This window comes from Hemitrygon akajei, chromosome 17 (genome assembly GCF_048418815.1).
Source record: "Hemitrygon akajei chromosome 17, sHemAka1.3, whole genome shotgun sequence".
Taxonomy (NCBI): domain Eukaryota; kingdom Metazoa; phylum Chordata; class Chondrichthyes; order Myliobatiformes; family Dasyatidae; genus Hemitrygon; species Hemitrygon akajei.
The window spans coordinates 25,844,641-25,871,083 of NC_133140.1; the positions used below are offsets into that span (position 1 = coordinate 25,844,641).

At 39.0% G+C, this 26,443-nt stretch overlaps 1 protein-coding gene across 2 annotated transcripts in view; it reads right to left on the bottom strand.

Annotated features, from left to right (window-relative positions):
• LOC140740549 (palmitoyltransferase ZDHHC1-like) overlaps positions 1–25,135 on the bottom strand; it is a 50,278-nt gene extending 25,143 nt beyond the window's left edge. The window contains exons 1-6 of one of the 2 annotated variants that reach the window (XM_073069801.1): positions 25,061–25,135; positions 19,146–19,361; positions 16,385–16,560; positions 15,055–15,156; positions 6,904–7,028; positions 1,791–1,946 (exon numbers count right to left, since the gene is read on the bottom strand). In XM_073069801.1, coding sequence (XP_072925902.1) covers positions 1,791–1,946; positions 6,904–7,028; positions 15,055–15,156; positions 16,385–16,560; positions 19,146–19,361 — 775 coding nt within the window. In that variant the 5' untranslated portion in view covers positions 25,061–25,135. Of the gene's footprint in view, positions 1–1,790; positions 1,947–6,903; positions 7,029–15,054; positions 15,157–16,384; positions 16,561–19,145; positions 19,362–24,745; positions 24,897–25,060 lie in introns of those variants that run through there. The other variant, XM_073069800.1, reaches the window with a different exon arrangement.
• Positions 25,136–26,443: the final 1,308 nt, after the last annotated feature.

Consider the following 26,443-nt stretch of genomic DNA (forward strand, 5'->3'; position numbering starts at 1 on the left):
TTCCTGGCACTTATGCCTGCAAGTGTGACCAGTTCTACACTTGCCCCTACCTCCTCCTTCACCTCCATTTAGAGTCCCAAACATTCCTTCCAAGTGAGGCGACGTTTCACCTGCAAATCTGTCAGGGTCATCTACTGTATCTGGTGCTCCTGGTGACGCCTCCTCTACATTGGTGAGAGTCAATGTAGACTGAGTGGCCACTCGATGAGCACTTTCACTCCATCTGCCACAAAAAGATGGGATTTCCCGTGGGAACACATTTCAATTTGACTTCCCATTCCCATTCCGACATATCAGACCATGGCCTCACATACTGTCCTGAGGCCACTCTCAGACTGGAGAAGCAACAACTCATATTCCTTCTGGGTAGCCTCACCAGATGGCTATGGAGGCCAGGTCGATGGACATATTTAAAGTGTAGTTTGATGGTTCTCGATTAGTCGGAGCATCAAAGGTTATGGAGAGAAAGCAGGAAAATTGGGTTGAGATGGAAAATAAATCAGTGATGATACAAAGGCAAGCAGACTCATTAGCTGAATGGCCTAATTCTGCTTCTCTGTCTTATTGTCTTCAATTACTATATTTTGATTTCTATGACACATCAATTTCTTTATTTGAAAAAAATTCAATCTCAGAATGTCCACTTTGCTAATAATGAACTGGCTTTGTAATCTGAATACAACCAAGAGCTACGGAACTATGAAACATAAATGATCTGAAGGTCAATTGAATGTGTATGAGAACAGCAAAGGCCATTTCTATTTACCTTCATTTCTATATTCTTTGAATCTGTTCCAAGATTTGAACCTGTCCTGTCAGAATCAGGAACGATTAACTGTCTTTGGTCAGGCATCAAACTTCAAGATTAGTTTCGTTTGTTCGTTCACTTATTCTGTGCTGTGTCATATGACCTGTGGCATCATAATCTTTCTATGACCACAATTGTCCTTGGTAGATTTTTTTTTAGACATGCTTTGCCATTGCACCCTTCTGGGCAGTTTCTTTACAAGACAGATGACCCCAACCATTATCAATATTCTTCAGAGGTTGCCTGGTGTCAGCGGTCACATAACCAGGACTTATGATATGCACCAGCTGCTCATATGATCTTCCAGCACCTGCTCCCATGGCTTCATGGCTTCATGTCACCCTGATCTTGGAGTGGGGGGGGGGGGGGGTGGAGCTCTAAGCAGGTGCTACACCTTGCCCAAGGATGACCTGTAGACTGAGGCAAGGAGCGCATTACACCTTCTTTGGTAGAGACAATTCTCCACCCTGACATTCATCTAGATTAGTAATCCAGTTAAATATTACATTTATGCTGCCCTCTGGGTGAGATTAACAAAGTACCCATCTTCCTTTCAATTACTTCATGAAAAGAAATGCAAGGTTTGAGGTCTGCACCCTTGAAGCAGAACAGAAGTGGTAAAACTAAAACTATGGAACAGTACCCTGCTGCTGATAATTACAAGGAACAGTCCAGGAAAACCAACTTTCTATTTAATAAATGGAGTTCTCTATTGGGAAAGTAGGATTAGTCTGCTCGACTGTGGTTAAAACCATATGCTAAGCCTATTTTATCGTCAGTCATATTTTCTATGATCTGTCAAAGTAGATACCTTCCATCGCACAGAACGGATCAAGTTCAACTTTTAAACAATCTTTTCCTTGTAACACAATCTTTAAGACATAATTTAAAGAGGTCTGAATTTCTTTTTTAAAAAAACAGTATACTAGCGGTGAATCTTACTGACATTAAAACGGGAGCAGACATTCTGTACATTACTTACTGATGTAGAAGTGGAAGAACAGAAGTTCGCACAAAACTATCAGTGCAGTCACACTTAGTCCAATAGTCACCACAGCGAGACCAAGAATAGTAGTTGCATTTGTATGAATGGAAAAATATGGCAGAAATACAAGCCAGGTATTTGTATCATTTACAACTGTTGGAATAAAGAGTACAAGTTTAAACTTGATTTAAGTTCCACCAGTTCTTTCCCAGTCTACGTTTTTTTTTTAAAAAGGGCTTAAGGTATAATTCTGAAGATTCAGAGCAGCAGAACCTCTATTGATAATCAGACTGCCTGATTCCATAAAACGACTTAAACTTGATGAAAGTCCTTATTGTTTCTTTTGTGAAATGCGCTTGGTGTATAAAATTATCAAACTTAATCTAAAATGCACGTCCTTTTATCCACATTTCTACAAACATAACTAAATATTTCAAGCTTTTTGAAAGATCAATGACTTTACAATTTTTATAAAGTACATAAAGTGATAAAATAATTCCATCAGAGCAATAAAATTAGTGGGACTTAAAAATGTTCAAAGAAAGTAAATACACTAACATGACATAAGCTTTTTAGTCACTGTGGGGAGGGTAGACTGTATACACTAATATGAAATAATATTTCAATTTTCTGTTTAGAGTCAAGGAATTATTAACTATGAGAAATAACTGAGTATAAAAATACTAAAGAATTGATAATGTAGTGTTCTTGCACATAATTGCATGAAAGCCAGAAACTCCTATTGCCTTAGATAATATGGATCTCCAAGACACACTTAAATCAAGATCCAAGTGTATTGATTACCATTAATATTTCAAAACACATTTACACAAAATATTAACATAATTAAGAATTTCAATTCAGGATTTTAAATATTTCTTTACAGTAATTATTCAAATTATCAAGTCATTGGAACTAAGTGTTTAAAAAACCTTGAACTGATACTAATTTTTGAATGTTTAATCCTATGGCAAAGTAGAACTGTTGCATCTAGCAAATACAAGCAAATTGGAGCTTATCAAGAAGAGAGCCTGTTCAGAACCTCATTTATTGTGGGAAAAAGTTGGAAAATTATAAATATGCATTAGAATCGATGATCAAACTGTTTTTTTCCCAAATCTGTAGCTGGTGAATACAGGCAAACCTATGTTATTTGGTTGGGACGTGGTGGAGATAGGGTTCTGCTCCTAGAAAACAATCCAGATGTCTATGCTACATAATACAAAGCCACATTATAACCATATAACAATTACAGCACGGAATCAGGCCATCTCGGCCCTTCTAGTCCGTGCCGACGCTTACTCTCACCTAGTCCCACTGGCCCGCACTCAGCCCATAACGCTCCATTCCTTTCCTGTCCATATACCTATCCAATTTTACTTTAAATGACAATACCGAACCTGCCTCTACTACTTCTACTGGAAGCTCATTCCACACAGCTACCACTCTCTGAGTAAAGAAATTCCCCCTCGTGTTACCCTTAAAATTTTGCCCCCTAACTCTCAAGTCATGTCCTCTTGTTTGAATCTCCCCTACTCTCAATGAAAAAAACCTATCCAAGTCAACTCTATCTATCCCCCTCATTATTTTAAATACCTCTATCATGACCCCCCTCAACCTTCTATGCTCCAAAGAATAAAGACCTAACTTCTTCAACCTTTCTCTCTAACTTGGGTGCTGAAGCCCAGGTAACATTCTAGTAAATCTTCTCTGTACTCCCTCTTTTGTTGATATCTTTCCTATAATTCGGTGACCAGAACTGTACACAATACTCCAAATTCGGCCTCACCAATGCCTTGTACAATTTTAACATTACATCCAACTCCTATACTCAATGCTCTGATTTATAAAGGCCAGCATACCAAAAGATTTCTTCACCACCCTATCCACATGGGATTCCACCTTCAGGGAACTATGCACCATTATTCCTAGATCACTCTGTTCTGCTGCATTCTTCAATGCCCTACCATTTACCATGTATGTCCTATTTGGATTATTCCTACCAAAATGTAGCACCTCACACTTATCAGCATTAAACTCCATCAGCCATCGTTCAGCCCACTCTTCTAACTGGCCTAAATCTTTCTGCAAGCTTTGAAAACCTATTTCATTATCCACAACACCACCCACCTTAATATCACCTGCACATACTTATTAATCCAATTTACCACCCCATCATCCTGATCATTAATGTAGATGACAAACAACATTGGACCCAATACAGATCCCTCAGGCACACCACTAGTCACCGGCCTCCAACCTGACAAACAGTTATCCACCACTACTCTCTGGCATCTCCCATCTAGCCACTGTTGAATCTATTTTACTACTTCAATATTAATACCTAACGATTGAACCTTCCTAACTAACCTTCCGTGCGGAACCTTGTCAAAGGCCTTACTGAAGTCCATATAGACAACATCCACTGCTTTATCCTCGTCAACTTTCCTCATAACCTCTTCAAAAAATTCAATTTTTGTCAAATTGTCAAACATTTGACAAAATGTCAAACATGACCTTCCACACACAAATCCATGTTGACTATTCCTAATCAGACCCTGTCTATCCAGATAATTATATATACCATCTCTAAGAACACTTTTCATTAATTACCCACCACTGACGTCAAACTGACAGGCCTATTATCTATGCATAAAGGACTGAGAGATGAATATAATTGCTTATATGTTTCCCATACATGAATTTCTTAACAGCAAGTTCTTAGTCCGCATCGGATTTCAGGGTCACGCTTATGAATTCTGCAAGGGAGAGTCTCCATTACCCAAACCGAACTAACAAGTGGTGCCTATATGAGGCTGGAATGCACTCATTACTTTTGTAAACATAATGGTCTGAATTTAAAGTGGCCAACCACAGAACTCACTGCTCCTCTCCAAGAAATATTTCCATAAGAATCTGAATCAGGTTTAATATCACTGGAGTACATTGCAATACATCATTATACAATTATAATTGACATGAGGTATATATACAGTACTGCGCAAAAGGCTTTGTATTTAGAACTATGTAAATAGGGTGCCTAACACTGTTGGACAGGGCTGTACCTGTCAACATGGAGTGCTGAGCAAACTTGTAAATCCACAGGAGCAAAGGATGCTGGAAATGGTGAGGGGGGAGCACTGCAGGCGGGGTGTGGTACAGGTGGCAGTGCCGGTGTGCTGGGGCAGGGGTGACATGGCTGCAGACATACCTAGCCCTGAGACACCAGGCAAGGTCACTTGATCCCAAACAATTGGTTTTTGATCATTACAGAACATCTCCCTCATGCTTCCTGCTCTCTTCTCTCTCCCGACCCCTTTTCCTAAACATGATACCCCTCTTCCTGTCCCCTTCCCACTCTCAGTCCACAGTAGGGACTCACTTCAGAATCAGGTTTATCATCACTTACATATGTCATGAAATTTGTTATTTTTGGGGCAGCAGTGCAGTGCAATATATAAGCTTACTACAGTACAGACACCCCAGCTATACATATGTGCCTAAGACTTTTGCACTGTACTGTAGTAAGTATATCTCTCTGTCTCGCTACCTATATCATTAAATTATGTAAGTAGTGTAAAAAGTGAGGGAGGGTTCTTGGATTCATTGTTCATTCAGAAATATTATAACAAAGGGAAAAAAGCTGAAACATTGAGTATGTATCTTCAGTGTCCTGTACCTCCTTCTTGATGGTAAAAATGAGAAGAGGGCATGTCTTGGGTGATGGCAGGCCTTTTGATGGATGCTGCCATCTTGAGGAATTTATAAAGATCCCACAGCATGAACCTCTTTTTGTTTGACATGTACAGGTGACCTTGCATTTGGGTTACAAGCCACTTAGGTTACAGAAATTCACTTACAGATTTCACAAATCAGTATCCAAAAATTGAGATACAGAATAAGTTTTGCTCATACAGAAGTTATATCAGGAAAAAAATAAATGTTTAAAAGAAACAAAAGAATAGTGTCAGTTTTTATTCACACAGAAAGGTGAGGGAATAAGATTTGGTATAATGTCAATTGAATTTAAAATTATTGCCGGGTTCCTCCAGTCAGCTGACACAGGAACACACAGGTCAGAGTGCAGCGCTGCCAAGCTCAGCACCTGCAAAGCATTGTGGGAAGATGCAGTACCATGGCTACCTCATTAAAGTACAGTATTCCCAAAGCCTTTACTGCACTTCCACTAAGTCACAATGTTTGCGCCCATTATCCCCCCCCCCATCTGCTTCTATTTCTTCCATGATCCCCAATCCTTGAATTTCATCCATTTCCCTCATAGCCCCATCTGCTGAACCCTTTCCTAATCCCTCAGCCTTACGCGCCAGGGAAAATGTGCCTCACAGAGGAACACAGCACCATGAAACACCTCTTGTCATCTTCGCATCCTTGGACTGGAGAGAGTGTGGCAAAGGAGAGACTGGCCTGTGACTGTTAACCCACTCAAAGCAGTGACTCGTGTCCAAATCTTATGGATCGACAGTACAGTGACCAGAAGTCAAACCTGACAATTTGTGTTGTTTCTTCCGCAGTAGTCTTGTCCAACCCCAGAGTCTAATGTTAGCCACAACTAATAAACAATGGCAGTGCGTTATTTTGTCCTCACTGATAAAATGGCTCAATGCAAGAGGAAGTATTGTGTAAGTATACAGCCCCACTTGTAACATGGGATTCAGAGAAACTACAGCACAGTAAAGGCTCTTCAGAGCCAACTACTTAACCACAATCTAACCCTCCCCTCCTTCAATCATCCATGTGCCTTTCTAAATGTTGTTCAAATGCCAGTATTGTACCCGTATCTACCACTACCCCTTGATAGGGAAACTGAAATCATCTCTGGAAAATTAGCTAAAATATGCCAATGGAACTGCAGAGTCTTTATACATGCTCTTGGGCTCCTACCAAAAGGAGGCAAAAACATCAGACATCTCTATTCATAAACATAATTGTGTGAGCACACAAGAAAAAGATTCAAAATAGAAGCGACTCCTGAAAGAATTCTCACATCATTCAAACACAGTCAATTAAAACAGGTAGCAAAATAACTTGCGTTGTACAAAGCATCCGAGACATAACATCACTGAAATTAAAATTTAGCAAATAAACTTACATCCAAATTTTGGGTTGCTTCGAAGCAGTTTTGGATTTAAAAAGAATCCAACAAAGACAAAGCCTGAAATGGTGATAATTATCAGACAACCAAGGACAGCAGAGATAACACAGCTCAGGAAGTACCTACATGAGAAAGCAAATTAAAAACATCAAGTTAATGAATATTAAAGCATGTGCACTGTAAAGACTTCAGTGACCTGAGCTGTTACAATTCTGATTTTCTGCCGTCAAAGCCTATTGAACAGGTGTGGTGCAGAAGGGATGGCTGAGCAATTTTAGCAAAGATTAAATAAACGAGCTTTTTCTTCAACACCTATGAATAAACAGTCAACCGAGTCCTGATGAAGGGTCTCAGCCTAAAACGTTTACTGTTTATTTTTCACCATGATGCTGTCTGACCTGATAAGTTCCTCCAACATTTTGCGTGTGTTACACCTTGATGCAACAAATGTTACACCAGCTCTCCATTTACACCAGTTCTGCAGTACTCTCACTTTTTATTCTCCTCATATTCTCACCAACTCCCTGGATTACACCTCTTACCTGCACATTAGGGGCAATTTACAGCAGCTCATTAGCCCACCTTTGGGATTTGGGAGGAAGTGGGATCACCCTCCTTTGCTTTTGGTCATTGGCAAGAATCTACAGTGGTGAGGTCCACCTGACACAATCAGCATGGCAGCCAATCTGATAACCTTCCAGTAGCTGGTTATTGCCTGTGAATATTCTGCTGATCCCTCTGTCACTGTACAGGAGAGCCGCCAGATCATCTGAATGCATCACACCTTGGCTTTGATTGCAGAAACTGCAGAGAGTTGTGTCCACAGGTCAGCACCTCACGGGAATCGGCCTCATCTCTATGAACTGTCTATACTTCTTGCTGCCTCTGTAAAGCAGCCAGCATAATCAAAATCCCCACCCACTCCAGGCATTTTTTCTTCTCCCCTCTCCCACAGAGCAGAAGATGCACAGGTCTGAAAGCAACTACAACAGGCTCAACGTGGCTTCTATCCTGCTGTTATAAGACTGCTCCTTTGTAAAATAAAATCAACTCTTGGCTTTGCAATCTTCATTATGATGCTGCACTATACAGCTTATCAGCACTGCACTTTCTCTGTAACCTTTTATTCTTTTTTTTCTCTTTTTCACTCTTTTTATTAACATCAACATGATAAGATTAGTACATCAATAATGGGATTACAAACTTACAAAATTAAAATGAACATAAAAGGATACACAAGCAATAAGTACAATATAGTTAAGTCTTCTCAAATCATGAATGATACAAATGTCACATAAATGAAACAAAAAAAACTAGGTAAATCATATTGGAAAAAAAAACAGAAAAGAGAAAGAAAAATGAATAAATAAATAATATTAATACCCTAAGAAAAACTAAACTAACAAACTAACCACTAACTATTTAAAAAAGAGGAAAAAAATGGGCTGTTTATAGAATCTATAAAAAAAATTACAAAATCATCAGTGTCCCCAACTCCGATCCTCTCTCTCTCTCTCTCTATATATATATATATATATATATATATCTATATATATAAATCAAAACCAGAAAAACAAATAGGATTGGAACAGGGTCAAATTACATCATGTGAAAATATGAAATAAATGGCCTCCAAATCTTTTCAAATTTAATAGAAGGGTCATATACGACACTTTTAATTTTCTCCAAATTTAGACATAACATAGTTTGAGAAAACCAATGAAATACGGTAGGGGGATTAATTTCTTTCCAATTCAACAAAATAGATCTTCTAGCCATTAATGTAAGAAATGCAATCATCCGACAAGCAGAAGAAGATAAATGGATTGACTCCATCATTGGTAAACCAAAGATTGCAGTAATAGGATGAGGTTGTAATTCAATGTTCAATACTGTGGAAATAATATCAAAAATGTCTTTCCAATATTTTTTCAAAAGTGGACATGACCAAAACATATGAGTTAAAGAAACTATCTCAGAATGACATCTGTCACATATACGATTTATATGGGAATAAAAATGAGCAAATTTATCCTTGGACATATGAGCCCTGTGCACAACTTTAAACTGTATCAATGAATGTTTAGCACATACAGAGGATAAATTAACTAATTGAAGAATTTTATCCCAGTTCTCAATAGGGATAGTAAAGTTAAGTTCTCTTTCCCAATCATTTTTAATCTTATAAAAGGCCTCTGAACGTATTTTCATAATTATATTGTAAACATTTGATATTACACCTTTCTGAAAAAGATTTAGTTCTAACAACTTCTCCAAAATACCCAAAGAATCAAGATTTGGAAAGGTAAGAAATACAGTGTTTAAGAAATTTCTAATCCGTAAATATCGAAAAAAATGAGACCTGGGCAAATTTTATTTAATAGACAATTGTTCAAAAGCCATAAAACAATTATCCAAAAATAAATCAGAAAATTGTAGTCTTCCTTTAGTCTTCCAAGCTGAATAAGCTTAGTCCATAATATAAGGGTGAAAAAAGAAATTGGATACAATAGGAATAGTTCAAACAAATTGATTCAACCCAAAAAATTTCCAAAATTGAAACCATATACGTAAAGTGTGTTTGACTATCAGATTGTCAATTCGTTTATGCAATTTAGAAAAAGCAAAGGGAAGAGAAGTCCCTAAAATAGAACCCAATGAGAATCCTTGTACAGATTTAGTTTCCAGATTTACCCAATGAGGGCTAGGAGATAAATCCCAATCCCTTAACCAACATTTCAAATATCGAATATTAATTGCCCAATAATAAAATCTAAAATTAGGCAATGCCAATCCACCTTCCTTTCTTGCCTTCTGTAAATATCTTTTACCTAATCTGGGATTTTTGTTCTGCCATATATATGAAGAAATTTTTGAATCAACATTGTCAAAAAAGGATTTCGGAATAAAAATTGGTACCACTTGAAATATATATAAGAACTTGGGTAAAATAATCATCTTAATAGCATTAATCTGACCTATCAGAGATAAAGACAATGGTGACCATTTAGTGAACAAACATTTAATCTGATCAATTAAGGGTAAAAAATTAACCTTGAATAACTCCTTATGATTTTTTGTAATTTTAATCCCTAAGTATATAAAAAAGTCATTAACTAATTTAAAAGGTAAATTTCCATAAATTGGAACCTGTCTATTTAAGGAGAACAATTCACTCTTATTAAGATTCAATTTATACCTGGAAAAATTACTAAACTGAGCCAACAATGATATAACTGCAGGAATGGATTTCTCAGGATCAGAAATATATAATAACAAGTCATCTGCGTACAATGATAACTTATGTATATCCATCCCGCGAGTGATGCCAAAAATGTTAGGTGATTCTCTAATAGCAATTGCCAAAGGTTCTAAAGCAATATCAAATAATAATGGACTAAGAGGACAGCCTTGCCTGGTACCCCGAAATAAACGAAAAAAGGGAGATCTTTGATTGTTAGTAAAAACTGAGGCTACTGGAGCATGATATATCAATTTAATCAAGGATATAAATGTCAGACTAAAATTAAACTTCTCAAGCACAGTAAATAAATATGGCCATTCAACTCTATCAAATGCTTTCTCTGCAGCGAATGAAATGACACATTCTGAGGTGCTGCTTGAAGGAGTATAAACAATATTCAATAATCTCCTAATATTGAAAAAAGAATAGCGATCTTTAATGAAAGCAGTTTGATCCTCCGAGATAATTTGAGGTAATACCTTCTCCAGCCTGGTCACCAGTAACTTGGAAAAGATCTTGGAATCTACATTCAATAAGGATATTGGTCTATAGGATGCACAGTCAGTAGGGTCTTTATCTTTTTTCAATATTAAAGAAATGGAAGCTCTATTTAATGATTGTGGCAATTTACCGAGTCTAATTGCTTCTTCAAAAACCTTGCATAATCAAGGAGAAAGAGTAGAGGAAAAACACTTCAAAAATTCCACTGTATACCCATATGGACCTGGTGCTTTCCCAGAATTCCTGGAGGAAATAACACCTTTAATTTCTGCATCTGTAATAGGAGTTTCTAATATTAAACGTTCTTATGATAATTTTGGAAAATTCAATTTCCCAAGAAAATCATGTATGGTATTATGATCATGAGGAAATTCAGAATGATACAGGGAGGTATAAAAATCTTGAAAAGATTTGTTTATCTCATCATGGTTAACTGTCAGTTCACCATTCTGTTGACGAATCTTAATAATTTGACGTTTAACCAAAGCATTTTTCAATTGGCTAGCTAACAGTTTACCCGATTTATCACTATGTATATAAAAATCAGTTATGGTTTTCATTAACTGATTTTCAATTGAAGATGTAAGTAATAAACTGTGTTCCAGTTGAAGCTCAACCCTTTGTTTGTAAAGCTCCTTACTGGGAGCAATCGAATATTTCTTGTCAATTTCTTTAATCTTATCAACCAATAAAAGAGTTTCCTTCTTAATACGCTTTCTCAAACCAACAGAATAGGAGATAATCTGTCCACGTATATATGCTTTAAAAGTGTTCCAAAGTATTCCGCAGGAAATTTCATCCGTGGAATTAGTTGAAAAGAAGAAATCAATCTGTTCCTTCATAAATTTAATGAAATCCGGATCTTACAGTAAGGTAGAATCAAATCGCCATTGCTTAGTACTAGAAGCTGTATCCATTAATTTAATAGGAAGTTTCATTGGAGCATGATCAGAGATGGCTATAATGTCATAATCACAACCAGTTACAGATGGAATAAAACGAGAGTCAATGAAAAAATAGTCAATTTTCGAGAATGATAAACATGTGAGAAAAATGAAAACTCTTTGTCCTTAGGATGCAGAAATCTCCAAATATCGAAAATTCCATTATCAGTCAAAAAAGAATTGATGTAAGTGGCTGACTTATTTGGTAAAGTCTGAATGGATATAGATCTATCCAGCAAAGGATTTAAACAGCAGCTGAAGTCACCACCCATTATTAACATATATTCATTTAGATTAGGTACAGAAGTAAATAAAGACTTAAAGAAATCAGGATAATCCACATTTGCAGCATAAACATTAACCATAGCACCCTTCTTATTAAAAAGTAACCCAGTAATTAACAAAAATCTACCACTCGGATCCGAAATAATATCCTGTAGAACAAAAGTTATAGAGGAGTCAATAAAAATTGAAACGCCTTTTACTTTAGCATTTGAATTTGAATGGTACTGTTGACCCCTCCAAAACCTAAAAAAACGTTGACTACCCTCTTTCCTCACGAGTTTCTTGTACAAAAATAAAATGCGCATTCAGTCTTTGGAATACTTTAAAAATCTTTTTCCGTTTAATCGGATGGTTTAAGCCATTAGTATCCCAAGAGACAAAATTAATGGACTGAGCCATATTTCTAAAATCAACCCTTTGGTATATAAAGAGTTAACCAAAGTATGAACTCATGCTCCCGGAAGAGGAACAAAAATAAGGGGAAGACCCGGAAATGACGACACGGCAGACATGTTAGTAGTTTGAAATCAGCCCAAATGAAAGAACTAGAAAAACTAATAAAAAGAGCAATAGAATTAGAAAGGAACCGCCCGCCCACCACCCATGGAAAAGAGACCCTCCTGAGTCTAAAGGAAGCCAGGAAAAAAAGGTGTGAGACTAAATCTACCCCCATGTCTCCAGAAGGCGACTCCAGATATATAAAGGAGAAAAAAAAGATCCACCCAAAATCCTAAAAAGTAATTAACACTATACTAAAACAGACTTCTTAATATAATTGCTAGTAAAAAAAACAAAAAGAATATAAACACTGGTAACTTATAAATCGGGTTAAAACCCGAACAAATAAAAGTTAGGATGTGATAAGAAAGGCATTACAGGAAGAAGACGACAAAAAAAAGGCAAAATTTAAAAAAAAGCAAGAAATATTTTAGAAAAGAAACCGCTATCTTAGTTACACAAAAACTGAAGAAATATATCAAAACGTTAAAATAAATACACCTTCAAAAGGAATAATAATAATGACCAAAAATAAAATACAATGGTTCAAGTAAGTAAATTAAAAAGATTAGTACGTCGATAAAGAAAAACTTTAATTGGAATATAAAATGTAAAATAAACCTACACCAATAGTCAGAAACAAAATCTGGTTTTGGAAACAAAAACTATCTCCTAACGATCAAAACCATACATTTATTAGAGACGAGAATCCGAAGCAGTAGGGTAGTTCTCATCCAGAAAGCTTCGAGCATCAGATGTGGAGAGAAAAACACGTCGTGGTGCATTCGAAGGCGAGATTCTAAGTTTTGCAGGGTATAAAAGCGCTGGTTTTAGATTTTTTTCATAACATTCGGACATCAAAGGTTTAAAAGCGAGCCGCGCCTTCATCACTTCTGGGCTGAAATCCTCCACAAGCCGAAATTGGAATTCTCTCAATTTAACCATCCCTAAACACCGAGCCAAACGAATAAGGTGCTCTTTAAAATGCACATAATGAAATCGAACAATTACAACAAGTAGTTTAGATGAAGAACTTGGTGATCGGCATATAATTCTATGGGCACGATCAAGTAATGGAGGACTATCTGGGAATACAGAAGGGAACACATCCTTTAAAAGTTGAGCGAAATACTTCGAGGGGTCCCCTTGTTCGATACCTTCCGGGAGACCAAGTATGCGTAAGGTCTGTCTTCTAGACCGATTTTCAAAATCGACACTCTTGGCTTTAAGTATTTCCAACTGTTTAATCGCCAAAAATAATTTCTGCTCTAGTTTCTCGATTTTCAAGTCTCGCTTCTGGGCGTCCTCTTGCAGAGTTGCGATTAAAGTTTGATGCTGTTTAACTTCATGACCAATCTTATCCAGAGAATCCTGGAAAGCCTTTAAATCTGCTTTGAAAGTTTGTTGTTGTTCTTCAAATTTTTCATTCAAGAGCTCCAATAACGTATCATAAGTCAATTCAGTACGCTTAGGATCAGTCTTTTTTTTTCTTTCCATTGCCGTTAGAATCTTTCCCAGGGTCTCGCCCTTTAGATCTTAAAGCCATTTCAGTACTCATTTCTTCAAAATTCACAGTTCCCTCTTAAAGATAAGTCCAAAAAAGTAGCAAGAATCTTCTGGTGTAGGTAAAAATAAGTTAAATAAAGGTGATCATAGGGTAAAAAAGTAAAGGTTATGGAGCGAATCTAAAACAGTGCTCACTCCATGAGTATCTCCTGGTGACCTCTGTAACTTTTTATTCTGTATCATCATATTGTATAACCTTGCTCTACTTCAAAGGATTTGACTGTATGAACAGTCTGCAAGACAAGCTTTCCTCTGTATCTCCGTACATAACTATAATAAACCAATAACCAAAATCTGGAAACTGGAGCAAATGCTGAGATGGGTTGAGCTTAATCAGGGAAAGCAAAATAATATTGAACTGAAAATGAAATGTTATGCTTGTTCCACAATCAAACAGGAGGTTAAATATCCGCATCTAGTGGTACCTGAAAAACTGATCTCAAAAGCAAAGAGGCATTCGTTTTCCAGCTCTGATTCCCAATACAGTATTCAAAGCATTCAGTGCATAGTGAACAGTACATTCTGTATATTTCCTTCTACATTATATTTCTGTGCACCTTCACAACAAACACGGCTATTAAATGTCAAGATGCAAAATTACAGTTACACGATCTTTGAACATACTTTGGAGATATATTTGGTACCCAGCACTCCCACTGTGCGCGAAATGGACAGCAGTGAGTCCAGTAACACTCGTTTAAATCATCTGCACTTTACTGAATGAAAACATTAACAGATGTACTGAAATAAAGCTCTACGTAAGTTAGCACTCGGAATTAGGCAAAACCATCGATACAATACCACTTAATATATCAGGACCATTATATCATACCTCCAATCAATAGCACATACGAAACTTACATTCACAGTGATGGTGAGGGTTTGGTCGAAAATTTAAGTACTTTAGCTTGGTTTGTGTTTGAACTGGTTCTGATTGGGCAAATTTTCAACTTAATGATGTTAAAACCAGACCCGACCGCAGCCTCTAGTCAGGACCATGTGACTATACATGGTCATAACAGCTTAATTCAACTTCTGTTCCACTCAAAAATATTGCGAAATAGCTATGTGTATTTTTCTTATTGACAAGCATACAAAAACCTGCCTTACCGGTAATTTCTGCCTCCTACACAATTGTTCAGCCACTTACAGTGATGATCAAAATTACCTACACACTTCTTGCATCTATTGCAGTGATGGGAATTTCGACACCTGTGAATCAGAAATACAAGAAAATATAATCTATCATCCCAAAATTATAATAAATATTAAAAAATAGGAACTTCTATACTTTTCCCACAGAGGAATAACTGTAGGGTCCTAGTGTGCTTCTAATTTGGTCAAAATACAAATAAATTACACTAACACTGCAGTGCAAATAGCCTACATATCGTACAGCATTCTAAAACAGCATCTGTAGTGAAACGACATGGTGGGAAGTAGTAACAGATAAACAGTCAAAGTCTGAAGGAGAGCACAGATCAGAATATTCATTGGGGAGGGTCCAGAGGAGGTTCATGAGATTGATCAATGGAGTTGAGTGGGATATTAAATCAGCCATGATGGATGGAAGAGCACACTTAATGGGCCAAATGAACTAATTGTGCTCCAATGTATTATGTTCGATAGATAATACAGTACCGTGTTTTACTCTGAATATTCCGAATATCATACTTTGTAAAACCTTACTTAGTATTTGCATCTTTTTCTTCAATATCAAAAGAAACTGCGGAGCATTGTCACAGGAAAACAGCCTCGTCGTCAAGGACTTAAAGAAATAATTTCTTTGTTGCAAGTATTTTCAATCAATTTTACAATTCTAAGGCAATTATTTGCAGTTACTATAAAGGTATCAAGTAACTACTGGTTGGAGTTCAAAACTGTTAATATGATATAGACATAAAGATATCAGTTTAGACAATCTTAATTCTGCATTGAGTAATATACATGATTTTGTATTATTCTAATGGCTTACGACATCATAGGTCTACAAAGACACAAGGTCAGAGGTTAGGTATAAAGTTCTTCAAACCTGATCTGATCAGCTTTATTTGTTACATGTACATTGAAACATCAAAACTTACAGTAAAACGCACTGTTTTGTCTCAGCAGCCAATACAGTCAGAACAACTCCATCACTTGTGCTGGGGACAGCCCACAAGTACCACCATGCTTCCAGCACAAATGTAGCAAACTCACAATTCAATAACCCTAGCCCATACATTTTGGAATATGTACCTGGAGGGAAGCCATTCAATCACAGAGAGAGCATACAAACACCTTATAGACAGCGTTGGGAATTGACCTCATCTCACAGCTAGTGCTATAAAGTATTACTCCGACTGCCACACTACCATTGAACAAATGAACCTCGCCGATCCTCTACTTTGTATATTTTTCAGTTCTAAGCAACAGAAGCATTACTCAATCTGATACTTACACCATAACTTCACAAAGCGGGCAGTAGCGCTTATGGCGACCAGATTTAAGTGGTTTGCCTTTGTACACCGGGGGTAATCTTTTATATCCCTTGGCCCGAACGATATCCTCAGCTGGGTCGATGGTGGCTGCAATCACCTGAAAAGCTACGTGCCAAATAAAAGTACCACCAAACCACTAAAACGGGTTAAGGTTAAAATGTTCTGAATATTATGGATGAAATTTTGTAACTCTTTGCTTATCAGTTTTAAAACACTGAAATAAAATTAGACATGATCAAGCCAAATAACAACTTGTCTTGTAGTCTGTAGTCTAGTATAGCTTTCTCTGTGTTTTTTTATTACGTAGTTCAGTCTAGTTTTTGTACTGTGTCATGTGAACCATGGTCCTGAAAAACGTTGTCTCATTTTTACTATGCACTGTACCAGCATTTATGGTTGAAATGACAATAAAAATTGACTTGACTTGACTTGACCTGACCTATCTATAATTTTAAAGCTGGAAGTACTAAATACAGTAGTGTTATACACACAAGTCAGCTATTTCAGCTTTGATCCAAGTTAAATGTCTTGCATTATTGGTGTTAAGCTGGTCAAACCATCACCCAAGTAAAATATTTTAATCAATTTGATCCATGCTAAAATTCCTTAGGATTGTAAAAGTGAATAGCTCCAAAATATATGCACGAATATTGAAAAAACTGTAAGTTCTTCTAAGGTGGTAAAATCATTAGGCTGTTTGTATTAAACCCTGTTCTACTAAAGAGTCGACGTCTCAGTCCTAATTAAGGTCCTTGGCCCAAAGCATAACTCTTTATTCTTTTCTATAGATGCTTTATGACTTCTTGAGTTCCTCCAGCTGTGCGCATGTGTGTGAGAGACTCATTGTTTGCTTACTGTTATATTCTTTAATGTAGTTCCCCCAACTTATGTTGCATGTTTTGTAGCGTATTCAGGTTTAAAGCTTAGATTTAATATCGAATCAAATCACTGATAATACTTTTTTTAAACTGTTAATACTGATCATTCTTCCGTAACTATTCTATCATTAGTTCATGCTTTTCCCATTAAACAGAAATATTCCCTCATGGGTTTTTCAACCTAAAGATTCTCATATTTCATAAATTGGTCCCGCGTGTCTTTGAAGTTCAGTCACTTTGCCCATCCACAGGCAAATGAAGGTGATCCATAATCAAGTCAAATAGCTTTTTATTGTCATTTCGACCATAAACTGCTGGCACAGTACACAGTAAAAATGCAACAACGTTCCTCCAGGACCATGGCGCTACATGAAACAACACAAAACTACAGTAGACTATGTGAGACAACTTTATCTTTTATTAAAAGAAACAGAAGTCATGCTGAACCTTTATAAACATATGTATCACATTCAGTACTGGTCATCCCATGACAGCAAAGATGTGAAGGTTTCACAGACTGCAATAAAAAAACTTTATGAGAGTGATTCCTGGAATGTGATACCACAATTAGAAATATTACAAAAGTTTGCGTCACTTTTCTAAAAGAAGAGAAATCTGAGTGTAGATTTGATAGCGATGAGGGGTCTGGACAGAGGGGATAGTGGGAAGCTGTCCCCGCTGGTGAAGGGGTAAAGAACTAAAAGTCACAGGTATATAACTAAGGGAAAATCAATTAAGAGTGACTTAAGATAAATCTCATTTTCATTATGCAACATATATATTCACTTTATTAGGCACACCAGCTCGTTAATGCAAATATCTAATCAGCCAATCATGTGGCAGCTGCTCAATGCATACAAACATGCAGACATGGTCAAGACGTGAAGCTGACGTTCAGACCAAACATCAGAATGGGGAAGAATGTGATTTAAGTGACTGTGACCATGCCAGACTGGGTGGCTTGAGTATCGCAGAAACTCTTGATCTCCTGGGATTTTCATAGAAAACAGTCTCTAGAGTTTACGGAGAATGGTGCCAAAAAGGAAAAAAAAAATCAGTGAGCAGCAGCTCTGTGGGCAAAAATAGCTCATTAATGAGAGGTCAGAGAATGGCCAGACTGGTTCAAGCTGACAGGAATGTGGCAGTAACTCAGGTAACCTTGCATTACAACAGTGGTGTACAGAAGAGCCTCTCTGAATGCACAACATGTTTGAACCTTGAAGTGGATGGGCTCCAGCAACAGAAGGACACACGGAGTTCCACTCCTGTATTCAATAAAGTGGCCAATGAGTATCTGGAATGATAGTAATCTGCATATGTGAGGCAGGCAGGTTCCGTTCTGTCCTTGCATAAATAAATGGTGAGGAAAATCTTGAAAGGCTGCAGAGAAATGACCAATGGGTAGAACTGACAAGCTACTCGGATGGACAACAAGCATGGACACAATTCTCCAAATGATCTCCTTCTATGCTGTAACCATTCTATGATAGGGTTTGCCTGCAGAGACAGGCAGTACTTGCTAGCCATTTGCAGTAAGATTTCCTGGTCTTGTAGTCACCTTAATACTTTAGACTCTAGTTTATTACAGGAAAATGTGCTAAATCAGAAGAATAAATTATAAAATTCATACAGTATATTTTTACATGATTAATACCCACTTCTACTACAGTTCTTTATCAGCTCAAATGCTTGTAAATTTCCATGCTCACCAAACCTGAAACCAGCAGATTATCTGCAAGATGCAACTCGCAAATAAGATCACTGCAAGGAAACAGGTCAGGCTGTGCAACTATTTCCTTAACCGCGCACTAGTAAGGTCTTGCAGTCCTGTTAAAAAGGATACAATGTAGCCAGCAGGTACCCATCTCGATGGAAGAAGAGGGATAAGTATACCCACTACAACGATAGGGAAGTACAAGCAGGCGATCCAAGATACTATCTGAAAGGGATGGGGTGGCCAGCTCCAACCATTGACCCTTGGACGCCTGGGGGTGCAGCGTCTTTGACTACGACGGTTTTCCTCTGGTTCAGTTTTATGACCCTTACGGAAGCAATCCATCTGCAATGTAACATTAAAAAGTCATAAGTAAATTAACGTTGAAATGAAAGTTATGTTAGTTCCACTATAGAGGCAATTCAGTTTACACTGCGTTAACTTTATGCCCCAGTCATGAGTGTAAAATGAATTCTCATAGTAGTTCCTATGCAGTTTCAATTCACTTTCCCTTTGTATAAACCTTGATTTTATTTATTCTGTCAGATGGTTTTCCTTACACAAAACATTTTCACATCTGCCACACCCTCACCTTTTAGTTATTTTTCTTCTCCTCCGGCTATATGGCAGCTTGCAAACAGCTTTGAGGTGCATTACCACCACCTTCTGAAGTGGAGTGTGAATCAGGATATCGAAATCCTATATATCTCAAATTCTATAAAAAGGTCTGTATTCTAAGGAACTGCACTAAGTATTTAAATCAATAATCCTGTGGCCCTTTCTGCAAAATACTGCTAATGTTGCTGTATTTCCTGTCATACTGTTGTATTTGCAGTATAATCTCCCCATGTTCTTTTAGTAATCTGAAAATGAAAGGCGTGAGAGAGTGAGATACATCAGCTGGCTGAGAAGTGTCATACAGCAACCTCGTGCTCAATGTCAGCAACACCAGGGAATTAACTGTGCACTTCAGGAAGGGGAAACTGGGAGAACACACACCAGTCCTCATTGAGGGGTCTGCGGTGGAAAAGGGTCGCAGCTTCAAGCTTCTGTATGTCAGAGAATCTATCCTGGGCCCAAAATATTGAAATAAAGCACCTCCATGCTGTACTGCATTAGGAGTTTGAAGAGATTTGGCATGTCACAAATGTCTATAGTTGAGTGGTGGAGAGCATTCTGACTGGATCGACAGAGGACACAGAGGGACATACACTCAGCCAGTCCATCATGGGCAGAGACCATCCCGACATTAAGTATTTCTTTAAGAGGCGGACTCCCAAGAAAGCAGCAGCATCCATCATTAAGGACTCTCACCACTCAAGCATGCCCGCTTCTATTAATTACCACTGGAGAGGAGGTACAGGAGCCTCCTGCCTCTGCCAGCAGATTTTTGAATAGTCCACAAAGACTACTTCATTAGTTTGGATTTTGCACTATTTATTTTGTAATTTATAGTAGACTGTATCTTTGTGTTGCACTGTTGCCACGAAACAACAAACTTCATGACCTATCAGTCAGTGATAATAAACCTGATTCTGATTTTTATCTTTCAGTCAGCCGCACACCTGTTTTACTAAAACCTCCCAAATTCAAACAAAATATGTAGATTTTATTTAACATTCTCTTTGTGAAAACAAGTTATTTTTGTCTGTCATAACATACAAAGCCTTTCATTCCGACAAATCGTTCTTTTCTGTGCTTTCTCCCGAGCTTTAACCTCTTTCCAATACATCCAACACTTTCCTGTTCCCGGACATAAGGAAATTGTTCCATACATCCAAACAGGCCCATGTCACGAATCTCGTGACAAGTTGAAAAGGACCAGCAGAAATGGAACACACCTGGAGTCTGGTTTACTATAAATTAAGACTATATTTATTACTACTACAAATTAATATCATTAAACCGGATAATACGATACAGGTTATAAACTATATTATATATATCTCTCCACAAATGTGTGTGGATACAAAGATAATAGTCCCGGAGGTAGATATCAGTCTTACGGTGTCAGGTAAGTTTAAGTACCGTAGATTCCGGATTTTAAGCCGCTACTTTTTTCCCACATTTTGAACAGCTTTGAACTTTGCGGCCTATAATCCGAAGCGGCTAATGCATGGTTTTTTTTCATGCCGCCTCGTAAACATTTTGCCTCATAACAGTAGACCAATAAAATTGATGAGTAGTTCACAGAGGTCCAATGAAATTGTACGATAAATCAAGCGCACTTTCACAATTAAATTATTGTAAATCAGTCATTTGTACTCACCCTCATCAACATGGAAAACACTCGAAGCATTGTGCTGCCTACTTAGTTTAAACTATATTTGTTTTCTGTACTACATCGCGGGATGCTATGACGTCACACCCGGTTTCGCGGTGTCTTGTGGGAAAATGCCGATTTGCGATAAACGGAAAGGAGGGGGGGAGCGCATTACGCGAGCGGCTTTGGATCTGAGCGAACGCTGCTTTTAAATGCCGTTTGCGATAAACGGAAAGGAGGGGGGGAGCGCATTACGCGAGCGGCTTTGGATCTGAGCGAACACTGCTTTTAAGTTAAAGGTGATCAATAACTTTTCCTGGTAGGCTGCAATATATATATTTTTTTACCAGTCGTTAGGAGATATTGGAATGTTGTTCAGTAAAGAGGTATACGCAACGTATATTTAAAAGTAGCCGCGTACGGGCACGGTTCGAAAAAAAGCATTTGCAATATGTATTTGTTTTTGTTACCATATGGATTTAATTAAAAGTTAAAAAAATCCTCACGTGTAATATCTTTCTGTGTAAATATCTCATATTACAACGTGGGACACCTGCGGCCGAAAATCCGGTGCGGCCTAAAATCCGATGCGGCCTTTACAATTAAAAAATTGATTTTATTTCTAAAATTAGAGCCAGCGGCTTTTAATCAGGTGCGCTCTGTAGTCCGGAATCTACGGTAGTTCAGTTCACTTTGTGCTGCGTCGAGTTGAATTGATGCGGAGAGAGAGAGAGAGAGAGAGAGTTAATTGAGTTGATGTTTAAGTTGGCAGCTTTAGTTGTTCTTGCTTCCAAAGTCTTTAGAGTCACTTTGTGTGAACCCCACACAGACGGACAGAGCCCCATCTAGGGAACGGTCTACTAACCCACAGCACGGGTTCACCACCAGCAGACCCCCCACCGGCAAGCTCTTACCCACACTGGTAATTACAGGTTGAAATTAATCGGTCCGTGGCCTCCACCCTCGTGGTGGTCTTAAACTCCACCAGTGGGTTCTCGGGTAGCTTCCGCACTTCTCCCATATTGTGTCTCCTCTGCCGTTATCAGACCAAAAGCCTCAACTTTTTATAATCCATTCGAAATTCCAGCCGTCCGTTAGCTCAACTGCTCTGAGCTGTTACCATGGTGACTTCCCAACTCGTGTCTCAGCTGGCGCCGTACTCTCTCTCTCTCTCAAGGTCACAATTAAAAGTGTTATCAAAACCAAGTCAGAGTCCTCTCTCTCTTTTAATTGCCTATTTGTTCATTAGACTGCTGAATTTTCTAGCAGTTTCTCACCTGCATGACACACATCCCATTCAGTTTAAAGGAACAAGCGGAGACCACACGGTAACATTTTTGCATTAGGTTTTAACAATCTATGAGCCTTGATGTATATTCTGAAAAGAGAGACCTAAATCCAAGGAGATGACAGTCGCTTAGGACCGAGTGACGAAGACCTTTTCACTGAGGAGAGTAAATGTTTGAAATTTCCCAGCCCAGTCAGCTTGTAGGCACTCAGTGCGACTGATAGCTTTTTGAAATGGAAGGTAACCACAAGATATTATCATGTAGGTAGCAACAGGAAACTGTTTTAAATATACAAAGTAATTTAAAATTCTTTCTGAAGACTGCGCTTTAATATTATTGCTGAGATTGAACAGTTTATATAATGACTGAAGAACTATAACATGTAATCATTCTACCAAAAGCTGTCAGTCTCAGCTGTGAAGGTAGTCGATCAGCTCCAATCCATTGGGACAACGGAGAATCTCAAAGATTTACAAGCACTGCAATGAAAAAGCTAACTCCTGACCCAGTCCAAAATGTGAGAGAAGAACTACAAGAGTTCCACTTTAGGGCACATATTCCCCTCCCCTCTCCACTTTCTGCAGTGATCACTCACCACAACTCCCTTGCCTGCTCATCGCTCGCTAACTCCCCTCCAGGCTCTTATCCCAGCAACCTGCCCCTACTCATCGTTCTCACCACCATTCAGGGCCTCAAACAATCTTCCAGGAGAGGCAGCTTTCACATGCAACTCCATCAGCGTATTGCATTCAGTGCCCTCAGCGTGACCTGCTCTACATTGCAGAGACCTGAGGCAGACTTGGGGACCACTGCATTGAACACCTTCATTCCAGATGCTAACGGTCAGGATATCCTCGTGAGCAGCCATTCCATTCCGCTTCCAATTCTCACACTGACGTATCTGTCTAGGGCCTCCTCGACTACCATGTTAGAGTGTTAGGCTTGCTCGAAGCAATACCATCCTGATAGTCTCCAACCTGCATCAACATCACAGACCAGCACCTTCAGATTCCTCACCTCCTTCCCTTTATTCCACAGTCAACTGCCCTCTCCTATCAGATTCCATCTTGTTCAACCTTTTGCCTCTTCTATCACCTGACAGTAATCCCATTTACCTACCTTCCACCTGGATTTACCCATCACCCATCAACACCTCTTCCCCTCTTGCCCTCTCCTTCTGGCGCATGTCCCCCTTCCTTCCAGCCTTATGAAGGGATTGTCCATTTCCCTCCTAGCTGCTGCCTGACCCCCGAACTCCTCCAGCATCTAGCACCTGTCGCTCCAGTTTTCCAGCACCCCTAATCTGTCTCTCTATTGTCCCTTTGATCAAAGGTCAAAGTATATTTATATCAAAGATTGCATGCAGTAGCCAACCCTGAGACTTAAATTCTCCACAGTCACAAAACCCATTCAAAATAAAACATTCCCCCCCCCCGCAAAAAAAATCCCCCGAACAGCAGCAAGAACATCACCCTCCCTCCCCGGCACAACAAACAAATCCCTGGAACAGCAACAAGAACATCGACCTGAGCAACACACACAACATGCTGGAGGAACTCAGCAGGTCAGGCAGTGTCTATGGAAAAGAGTACAGTGGGCCCAATATGTCAACTGCACTCTCTGCCTGGCCTGCTGAGCCCCTGCAGCATTTTGTGCGTGTCGCTTGGACTTCCAGCATCTGCAGATTTTCTCCAGTTTGTGACTGGACATCAACCTGAGGTGGCGTTGTTCACTGGCACTACCTGGGCCAGAAGAGTGATGCCAGCAGGCTTCAAATTTACCAGGACTCCTTGATACCACAAGCCATCGCAGACCCTGAAGTGCCTCAACGTTGGTCACTCTCACCTCACTACTGGAAAATTGATGTCTCATCTACATTTGCAGCTCTGCTGTGTGATCCAGGCAAAACCAGCATTGGGCACCCAAGCCCAGGTTACAGCAGGTTAAGTCCCATTTGACAGCACTAACACTTTGGCTGATACGGCATACAATGATGATGAAGATGAATATTTGTGCCGACAATTGAAAGAAAACTGACTAGAGTGGTTTTACACTGTCATACCTGGTCACTACTTCGCATGTTCGGGATAGTATTGTAAATGTAGTAGACGAGGGTGGCGACAAGGCCGGCTCTGGAGGACATCGCAATGTAAGTTTACGATGTGCCATGCTCCTACCTTGGGTCGTGACATTGGCTCTGGGTCTGAGATCCTTACAAAGCGCGAAGCGGATCATTATCGTTAAATCCGTCCCCGTGAAAAGTAACTCGGTTCAGCAATACACAACCATCCCCTTCCCCTCGGCAGCCCGACCCGGGGCTCGGCACCGGAGCGCTGCCCACACCATCGCGCAGGGCGAGTGAATGACCGGCTGTGATTTCACCCTGCACCACCATATCGCCAAGAACCGCGCCACGGCGGGTATCGACCGGGCGGACAGCGGATAGTGATGCCCGCCACTCCCCGAGCAGAAAACACGTCCGCTCGCCATACCTTTCAAACACGTTATGCGCCATTGCAACCGCCAACACCATGGTCACCACTGTCCACGTCACAAACCGCCTTTCGTGACGCGACACACACTGCGCCTGCGTGTTCCGACGCCCGCGCGGCGCGGGAGACTGCGGATCGCTGGGGGAGGGGCTGTTTTCTTCTTCCAACTCCGATCGTCTGCCCGCTCCTCCCTTCCCAAAAAGTCCCAGTGTTTTCCGACCTTTCCTACTTGCCAACACTCCTCTTAGGCACAATATACTTTCCGGCGCCGCCATAGTGTAAAATCAAATCTACCATATGCTAAAATGAGAAAATGATTCTGCTTTAAACTTTTATCTGTCTTTAGAAGCTATCTTACACACCACGTTGTACAGCATCTTCGATATCATTGTGATCTTTGAGCTTGATGGTTTTTTAGCAAGAGTTGAAATATCGGGTTCAAGTTGTGACAGCAAAAGGCTTAAGTCCCCACGCGTAACAATGTCCAAGCGGTTTCTTTTTTCTTTGTATGTCGTTCACTGCACTGAAGCCTCTTTCAACAAGGTAGGAGGATGGAAATGCAATGAAGAGCAGTTTGGCTCTTGTCCAAAGACTAGGAAACTTCGTACGACAGTGTAATCACACACCAAAAAAGCCAACATTTTTGAAAAAATATTGCTTCTTTATCATCCTGAATTTTGATCATTTCTTCTTGCAAGCGCTCTCCCTGTTCTTCCATCTTGCAAAGAAACGGGTTATTTACCCAGTCCAGATTTTCCAGATCGTTCAAGTCCTTGAATCCATTCTGAAAATCTTTCTACAGTGACTGCAGTACTCTGTTAAGTCACCATCTGTGAAAGACCTTCCACACAGGGAAACTGTGAGAACATACTTCTCCCAATGTTTTGCTTATTTATTTCCAAACGTCCAACTCCTTACCCACAGTGGACACTGTGCTTTTTGCCTGGATTAAATTGAAATTCTCACCCTACAGTTTCGTATTTAGAATGTTCATTTCGTCACACAGATCGGCTTGGTACGCTACAGCTCCATGTAGAAGTTCAATCTTACTTCCCAAGCTCTTGTTGAATTGGAGCAAAGACTGAACCACCGTGTCAAAAAGATCATAGAAACGTGTTAAGCAGCAGCCTTTTGACAGATATTTGTTTTTAACTTTTTACAAAGGACAATCTCTTCATAAGCTTTTCCAATTTTGATAAACCATGCATATGCCTTTAGCAATGCCTCGTTGTCTTGCACTGTTTATTCATCCAATTGTATCAGAAATTCTGTTTTTGTAGCTCTGTGCACAGATTATTCTCAATGTCGTCACTCATTTTGTCAATACGACAAGCTACAGAGTAATTACTTAGGAATTGATATTAAAATGCTGGTATCCATTTT